This window comes from Epinephelus moara, chromosome 18 (genome assembly GCF_006386435.1).
Source record: "Epinephelus moara isolate mb chromosome 18, YSFRI_EMoa_1.0, whole genome shotgun sequence".
Lineage (NCBI taxonomy): Eukaryota > Metazoa > Chordata > Actinopteri > Perciformes > Serranidae > Epinephelus > Epinephelus moara.
Genome location: NC_065523.1, coordinates 39,354,181 through 39,363,024, shown reverse-complemented (window position 1 = coordinate 39,363,024; position 8,844 = coordinate 39,354,181). Strand labels below are relative to the sequence as shown.

The window sequence follows — 8,844 nt, the reverse complement described above, 5'->3', positions numbered from 1 at the left end:
GAAAGAATGAGGTCACAGATACAAGCAGCTGAAATGAGTTTCCTCTGTAGGGTGTCTGGGCTCAGCCTTAGAGATAGGGGGAGGAGTCAGACATCTGGAGGGAGCTCGGAGTAGAGCCACTGCTCCTTCATGTTGAGGTGGTTCAACATCTGATCAGGATCCTCCTGGGCGCCTCCTGTTAGAGGTGTTCTGGGCATGTCCCACTGGTAGGAGGCCCCGGGGCAGACCCAGAACACACTGGAGGGATTACATATCTCGTCTGGCCCTCGGAACGTTTTGAAGTCCTCCAGGAGGAGCTGGGAAGAGTTGCTGGGGAGAGGGATGTCTGGGGTGCTTTGCTTGGCCTGCTGCCCCCGTGACCCGACCCCGGATAAGCGGATGAAAATGGATGGATGGATGGATGAAAACAGGAATTGTCAGACTTTTCCATTTTGTCTAAATAAATAGAAAGACTGTGTATGTAACTTATTACCTTTGCATTTCTATGTCTACACTGTGAGCTATCATGTCCTCATTCGCTGAAGGTTGTGTGTCTCTGATCAGGTGACATGGACCGCCTTCTTGTTAGGAGGGTTAGCACAGATACACATCCAGGCATCTGTCATTCCCATACTAGACTTAACAGTTCATTTTAGAGTCATTCTGCTCTTTCACAAAACTGTGAAAACTGAAATTCCATTTTAGACAAGGAGAACATGACACAAGGGCAAGGCACCGTTTCTTGGATGAGAGAAATAGAACTGGCATCACGTAAGCCCTTCATTTTATTGCAATGAATTATGCCTTTAACATTTTCCCATAACGTCCTGCATGTAATGGCAGAGCAGTGTTTTGACAACACAGATTGGGAACTGTTTGCAGGGGGAAAGACTGAAGGAATATATGGTTTCAGTTTTGGGATACATTAACTTTTGCACAAAGAATGTGACAGCACTGAGAACAATAAAGGTGTTTCCCAACCAAAAGCTATGGATGAACAACAATGTCCGGGCACTACTCAGGGAGCGGGATGCAGCCTTCATGTCAGGAGACAAAACTTTAACTGACTAGTCTGGTGTGTGCATGTTAAGGTTTTAGTTTTAGTTAAGGTAAATAATGGATTATTGTACGAGTGTAATGGCTTTGTATATAAAAAAGCTGTATACAAGGTTAATAGTTCAAAAGCTTGTGACCCGTTTAAAGTTTAAGAGAAGTCTGTAGCTTAAAGTGTGTGGTAGCAGGAGCATTTCAAAGTGGAGTAAGTTTGAGAAGTTTTGAAGATTTTCTCCATAGAAATACCTTGCAAAAAAAAAAAAAAAAAAAAAAAGTTTAATAGCATAAAAAGTTGAGTATGTCTGTAAGGTTTCTGTAGCTGGAAGTATGCAGAAGTAATGCATATGGAAGGTTGAATAAGAATAAAGATTCAAATCTCAATAATGATAATGCTAAATCAGCATTCACACACATGTAAAATATATGTTAAAATGTAAAAAGCTGTACAGCGTGTTAAAATGAAGAGGATGGAGTGTGCAGAATACTGAATAGCGTACAAATGCTCACAGTGTGAGAATGTAAAAATATATGCAATTAAGAATTTAATTTATGTAATATGTCCTTTAACTTCCCCGTACTGTACCTCCTGACTGTGACAGAACATCAACAACAATGCCGTAACGACCAGAATAAACAGATTTTTGCCCTCTGGCAAACGGATTAACACCTAATTTGTTAGTTTGTTTTAGGATAATGAGAGACCTCTCAGAGGAAAGGGAAAAGCTAGTTGGATGTATGTCAGTACTTTATGTCAAACTCACTTCCAGCTAATTGTTTCATAGGAATGCTAAGATAACACTTACACTCATTTGGAATTTAAGATTCTCAGGTTTGCATCATAATGCAGGGGCACTTGGGCCTTGGTAAGGCGAAAGAAAAACTTGAACTTGAGCATGAAACTCTGTGATGTTTAACATGATATAATGTGAGGTAGATGTTTGATAAGTTGTGATATTTTGGGTTTTTAAAGTGTCTAGCATGGCACAATAAAGGTAAATAGCTCTTAAATACATATAAGGCTGATTTTGATTGTGATCCAACCTCAAATTTACAATATGTATTCATTTTATGCTTTTGTCTTTTACTTCTTATCATCTCTCTAGTGAATCAGAACTTTGTTGAAAAGCCACGGTTAAACAAGTGTATACAGAAAGTGTGCAAGAAATGTTGGTTGTGGTAGTAGAGATGATGTGGGAAGTAAAGATATTCAAATAAAAACCTCAGTGTTTATTGAGGGAGCAGATAAAAAATAAGTTACTGATATTGTTAAAACACTTAAAGGGATAGTGCACCCAAAAATGTAAATTCAGCCATTATCTACTCACCCATATGCCGAGGGAGGCTCAGGTGAAGTTTTAGAGTCCTCACATCACTTGCAGAGATCCAAGGGGAGAGGAGGTAGCAACACAACTCCACCTAATGGAGGCTGACGGCGCCCCAGATTCAAACGTCCAAAAACACATAATTGAAACCACAAAATATCTCCATACTGCTCGTCCGTAGTGATCCAAGTGTCCTGAAGCCCCGACATAAAAAGTTGTTTGGAAAAACCTCATTTGAACTCTGTTTTTAGCCTCATTGTAGCCTGTAGCTCTGACTGCCTCTCTGTGCACCGCGCTCACATGTGTGCGTGTGCGCGAGACCAGTGAAAGCACGTGAACACACATGAAGGCGGTGCCCATGTCTCACGGTCTTATGAACATTTGATACGGCTGACCATAATTTATTATTAAAGAAACTACAAAAACGGAATTAGCACTTTCTTGGTTAAGCAGTTACTTGGAGAATAGGTTTCCCTATGTACACATAAATAACTGTGATTGACAACTATAAAAGATCACCTGTGGGGTCCTCCAAGGCTCAGTGTTGAGGCCATTGTTTATTATTTTGGATATTAATAATATATGTGAGGTTTCCAAAGTATTAAAAATTATATTAATTGCAGATGATGCAAATTTATTTTATAGTGGTAAGAAGTTAAAACAACTTTTGGATACAATGGGGAAATAATTGGAAACGCTAAAGAGATGGAAATATATAGTTTTATAATAAATTATTAATATAGTTTTTGGTACTCAAACAGCAAACTTGTGGTAAATAAAGTTGAAATTGAAGGCGTATTGGATATTAAATTTCTAGGTGTTTTAATCGATAATATCTGGGCTGGAAGCCTCACATAAATTGTATCAAAGCCAAAATTTAAAAGTCAACTGCAATATTATATAAAGATCCTCTGAATCAAGCCTCATTATACACCTTATACTGTTGGTTTAGTCTGTCATACATTACTTAATATGTGGAAGTGTGTGGAAATACATATAAAATACAACTCCAATTTTCATACTTCAAAAGAGAGACCTAAGAATTGTGAGCAAAACCTCACACAGAGAACCAACAGACTCGTTATTTATTAAATTAAAGACTTAAATTTGAACATTTACCCAACTTTAAAATGGCTTAAATGATGTACAGAGCAAAAAAACAGTTGACGCCTAAAAAGCATCCAAAAGTTGTTACAGAAGAGCGAAGGTCAAGTCAATGTGCTAAGATAGGTATTTTTATGTTAAGGTGAGGACCAACGTCAAACTACATTGTATCTCAGTTAAAGGAGTGAGTTTATGGAACAGCTGTAGTGAGGAACTGAAAACATGTCTAACATTGAATAGGTTTAAACAAAAGTTTAAAAACAACATATTGATGAAATATGAAAATGGATGATCACACTGTAGTACTGACGTAGAAGAACAGGATACAGGAACTTGTGTGTGTGTTGTATTTTGTCTTTGTTGCTGTTTTGCCTTGTTAACCTATTTTGGTTTGTTTTCTTGTTGATTGCTAAATATGATATGATATATATGATATTTTATTGTAATGTTTTGCACTGTGAGACGCTTTGACTTTATTTACATGAATTTGTGGATTAATACACGATGTTCGCATTTCTATTTGCAGACCGAAATAAATTCTAAATTCTAAAACTCTTGCAGCACCAGTAACTACAAACGGATCAGTTGTCTCCCCTGAGAAATATCACATTGACATCTTAGACAATGGAAGGACCATCAGTGATTTCATAGACTATAAAATAAAAGAGCGTGGTTTATTGGTGAGTATCAGAGAGTTAACTCTTAAGTTTTCTGAATTATTTATCTGTGTAATTCTCTGCTTGCACAATGTAGTGTTTTGTATATCTGTTTATTAAACTGCTCGACTCTTTACTTCCTGTCAGCTCTATTGTAACATTTACCTCAGACCTTAGCCTTCGATCTCAGTGGCTTTTCATCCATTAGTTAGTTAACGCCATTTCAGTTTTCACAGTTAGCTTATTGTAAGTACAGTTTGTGTTTGTGTATATGTGGTGTTAATCATTTTGATATGCACCTCAGTCTTGAAATAGCCAGTCAGCTAACCAGAGCTTTACTGCTTGCTTTCTTAAGACAGACAGTCACTTCAATATTTTTGGCAGCTCTTCTAAAAACTGAGTGTAAAAATGGGCCGTAGCAACGTAATGTTGGCTAAGCTCCAAAGATTGTGCTGCACTGAGTGACTAACCCAACATTATTGGTTATCTTGTAAGAAACTAAGGTGATAATCAAAATGATTTAAAAAAAACAAACAAAAAACACAACATACAAAAACCCAGTGAATACTATCAACAATATTGGAAATTGGGACCTAACTGTAAAAATGGTTATCTGTCAATAACATTATTACATTCTTCTCCAACCTTAGTAATCACAGTGCTTTTTATAATCCTTACATTAGTTGTTACTACACTTTTCATTATGACTTTTGTACTCATTGTTTAGAGTATTTACCATTTGTTACGTCGTTAGCCTGATTTTCAGACATTAGCTATTGTTAGCTTGATGTTTTTTCACACTCGCTTCGAGAAGCTTTCAAAAATATTACGAGACCGACATAAACCATCTTGCAGAAGCGAGCTACAAAGCTCCATAGAGCTGTCCACATCATAAACTTTACGGTGCTCCTCTTCATTTTAGTTGCCAGCTATGCAAGCTGACTGGCTGACGTCGCTATTGAAATGATCAAAAACAGTATATGCAAAAACAAATGGTAAATACTATTAACAATATGTATGTCAGAGGGGGTGGGGTATACGTAGTGGGTTCTAAAATCAGGTGGAGAGCAACACCAAGGGGTGGAGGTGAAGTAAAAAAACAAAAGTTACAAAAATTTAAATAATTACAGTACTAAAACCCACTAGTGGGATATATGAGAACCTACACAAAAAGATAAAATACTAAATTACTGTTTTCTAAAAACAAAGCAATAGTCATAAAGAATATAAAAGGCCCACGTAAAATGTTCTTAAAAATGTCTGGGAAGAAGCTCGAGGATTAAAACAATCATTGTCCTTATCTCAGTCCAGCAGAGTTATCTGGCAACAGGGTCTGGCCAAACTGGCGTCGCAGCACCTGCAGCTCCACTCCTCCATGTCCAAAGTCCATGCGTCCACAGGCAACCTGTTATAAAGACAGTGGGCAGTCATTGGTCGACAGCACTATTACCCACTACACCTAAGTTGAGGTGAGGCACATTCACGTAATCAGACAGAGCTCCCAATTCTGCCCGACAACTATGATGCCTCGTACTGCTGTGGCTGCCGGTTGCTCCTCTGCACCAGCTTCTCTCGGAGGACCACCCCTGGATAGACTGCCAACTGCCATGCTGCTTCCGACACAGTGACGTCTCGCCACTGTCCCCTGATGCTGCTTCCTTTGTGCATCCTCTGCTCTGGTTCGAGCACTCTCCTCGAGCTGTCCTCCCGGCTGTTCTCTCGGTTTCACCCGATCCAACACACCTGGCTTCTTTATTCCAAACTTATTTTTGCAGAGGCCTTCCTTCCCCACCACCTCGTTGGTTGTTATTCAACACAGTCTTGTCTGGTTGGGTGGCTACACTGTCCATCTGTAACAGACTTTTCTGCCAGGTGCAGGTATTTGGCACTCATGAAGTGGGACCACAGGGGAAGTAAAACTTACTAAAACCACAACAACTTTACCATTATAAAATGAAAGCATGCAAATGAAAATAGTAAAACCAAGCACAATAAAAACATGCAAGACAAAGCACAGCAAAATATAAAAAAAGCACAAAAAAGATAAACACAATAAAACTAGCGCTTCCACCTTGTGACATATACAAAGCTAACTGAGAGAAGTGAAGTAACTAAAAAGCGATTTGATCACTAAGGTCGGAGACAAAGGTAACCTTACTGTAGAAGTGAGGGGAAGTAAGTGGACGTGAAATCCATGAAACAGATATACATCAGACTACACTGTGCAAGGTGAGAGCTGTGTGGAAGAATTGTGAGATAGTTGAGATTCTTGACATGTTCATTTTCCAAAATAAAATGTTAAGGTTTTTTTTTATGATTCAGAACAATGAAGAGCCTTTCCATGTGGCAAATCTAGACAACATACTGAAGAGGCACCACAGGTGGATCACTAACCTCCCTCGAGTCAAGCCTTTCTATGCAGTGAAGTGCAACAACACAGCAGCAGTTCTGAGGATGATGAATGTTTTGGACACTGGTTTCGACTGTGCTAGCAAGGTATCTCAGAGATCATCTAGCTCTGTTTTCTTTGTCATAGAGAAACGTTGTCTCCATCTCAGCTGCTCATCTGAAACATGTTTGGGTCTAACACAGGGTGAGATCCAGATGATGCTGTCCCTCGGAGTGACACCTGAGAAAATCATTTACGCACATACAACCAAACCGATGTCACACATCAGATACGCCTGTGCTCATGGAGTCGATAAGATGACTTTTGATAATGAGGATGAACTCCTAAAAATTTCTCTGTGTCACCCCAAAGCCAAGTAAGTGACCAACTACTAATGTTTTGTTTCTGTTGAGTGTAGACTCTTTTTAGTGTATTAATACTTTTGAATCTTTCCAGACTGGTACTCCGCATCGCAGTGGATGACTCCAAATCGTTGGTGAGACTCAATTCAAAGTTCGGAGCCAGTCTGGAGTCAGTTGGTAAGCTGCTGGAACGTGCTGGAGAGCTCGACTTGGAGGTCATCGGGGTCAGCTTTCATGTCGGCAGCGGCTGCACTGACGGCGGGGCGTTCAGGCAGGCCATAGCAGATGCACGACGTGTCTTTGACATGGGGGTAAGTCATTGTCGTAGCAACAGAACACAAGAATTGAACTGAATGTTTGGTCAAGTTTGAGTCCTTAGGTCTTATTTGGAAGATATTCACCCATTCTTCCTGCAGAAGGCTTCTAGCTCTGTGAGATTCTTGGGCTGTCTTCATGCTCTGCTCTTTGAGGTCTGTCCACAGATGTTTAATGATGTTCAGGTCGGGGGACTGTGAGGGGCGTGGCTCTCTTCACCCGTCTACCCGTGAAATGTTTCCCGTGCCAATGGCTGCAACACAAGCCCAAAGCATCATCCATCCACCCCCGTGTTTAACAGTTTTTTTTCTCCAAACATACCTTTGCTCATTGTGTCCAAAAAGTTCTGTTTTACCTTCATCAGTCCACAGGACATGTTTCCAGAAAGCATCAGGCTTGTTTCAATGTTTCTTTGCAAAGTTGTGAGGCTGAATTTAGTGGTGAGGACACAGGAAAGGTTTTCTTCTGATGACTCTTCCATAAAGGTCATACCTGTCCAGGTGTGTCTGCACAGTAGAACAGTGCACCACCACTCTTCCTTTCTAACAATCAGCATGAACACTAACAATTGATTTTTGTCTTTTTCAGAATTTGCAGGGATTCCAGATGAGACTCTTGGATATTGGTGGAGGGTTCTCTGGGGCCGGAGGTGTTCAAGGATCATTTGAGGAGGTAAAATTAAAAAATATACAATTGTAGTGCTTGTTAATTGGTAACTGGATCTGCACTTGTATAGCGCCTTTGTAGTCCTCTGACCACTCAAAGCGCTTTTTACACTGCTGAGTCACATTCACCCATTCACACACACCCATTCACACACTGGTGGCTGAGGCTACCATACAATGTGCCACCTGCTACTCAGTAACCATTCACATGCTCTTGGGGTTCAGTATCTTGCCCAAGGATACTTCGACATGCGGATTGGAGGAGCCGGGATCGAACAGATGTTCTTCTGATTGGTGGACGACCCGCTCTGCCTCTGAGCCACAGCCGCCAGTCCATGCTCTGTCATGTGGGCTCTCTAATCACATGGCTCGTACTTCATAGAAACACATGTAGACACTTTGCCTTTGTTGCCTGTAATGTCAGCGATACAGGTTACTGTAGGTCATGTTGTTTTAAATGCCCCTGAAATGTCTGGAATATGAATAAAGGTTTAAATACCTATTGTTGGGACCTGACCTTGTAACAGGTCAGAACAGTAACTACAGAAATAACTAACAATTATTAATAATAATTATTAACTATATTAAATAATGTGACTCATTTTACATTAAATCACCTTGTGGGGCACCATTCCTCAAAAGGGAAAAAGTGATAGCCAGTTAATGAAATCAGTCTCATAAAATACACCAAACTATCAATTTGGAACTCTGATTAATAATTAAATTATTTACTATAACTAGAATTACCATATTAATAGTGAAGGCTGAAGGATTTTGGAGTCCTAGACATGGCAGAGGATGACTGATCATTAACTCTTGTGTAATATTAAACAGACAGCAGGTCTGACGCAGTCCTATACGCCTCTCTGAGCTTCTAGTTCAGTTACCCAGCCATAGTTTTCATAGTTTTATACAAACGGTGTCTGTCCCCCGACCACCTAAATTATTTAAATCTAAAATTAAACAAAGAGGAGTTGTGCATAACAACCTCATAAAAAT

At 39.7% G+C, this 8,844-nt stretch overlaps 1 protein-coding gene across 1 annotated transcript; it reads left to right on the top strand.

Moving 5' to 3' along the window:
* Positions 1 to 1,873: 1,873 nt before the first annotated feature.
* LOC126406186 (ornithine decarboxylase-like) lies at positions 1,874 to 7,924 on the top strand. Its single transcript, XM_050070359.1, has 6 exons — positions 1,874 to 1,895; positions 4,020 to 4,138; positions 6,437 to 6,610; positions 6,707 to 6,879; positions 6,960 to 7,176; positions 7,769 to 7,924. The coding sequence occupies exons 1-6, from the start codon at positions 1,874 to 1,876 to the stop codon at positions 7,877 to 7,879; spliced, it is 816 nt and encodes a 271-aa protein (XP_049926316.1). The 3' UTR covers positions 7,880 to 7,924.
* Positions 7,925 to 8,844: the final 920 nt, after the last annotated feature.

What these genes read in the sequence shown, in the direction of transcription:
- LOC126406186 (XM_050070359.1), top strand. Translation starts at nt 1,874, where the DNA reads ATGCAGGGGCACTTGGGCCTTG. An exon ending in GCAGGGGCACTTGGGCCTTG is followed by an intron (nt 1,896 to 4,019) that starts GTAAGGCGAAAG and finishes AAACTCTTGCAG; the next exon opens with CACCAGTAACTACAAACGGA. An exon ending in CTGTGTCACCCCAAAGCCAA is followed by an intron (nt 6,880 to 6,959) that starts GTAAGTGACCAA and finishes GAATCTTTCCAG; the next exon opens with ACTGGTACTCCGCATCGCAG.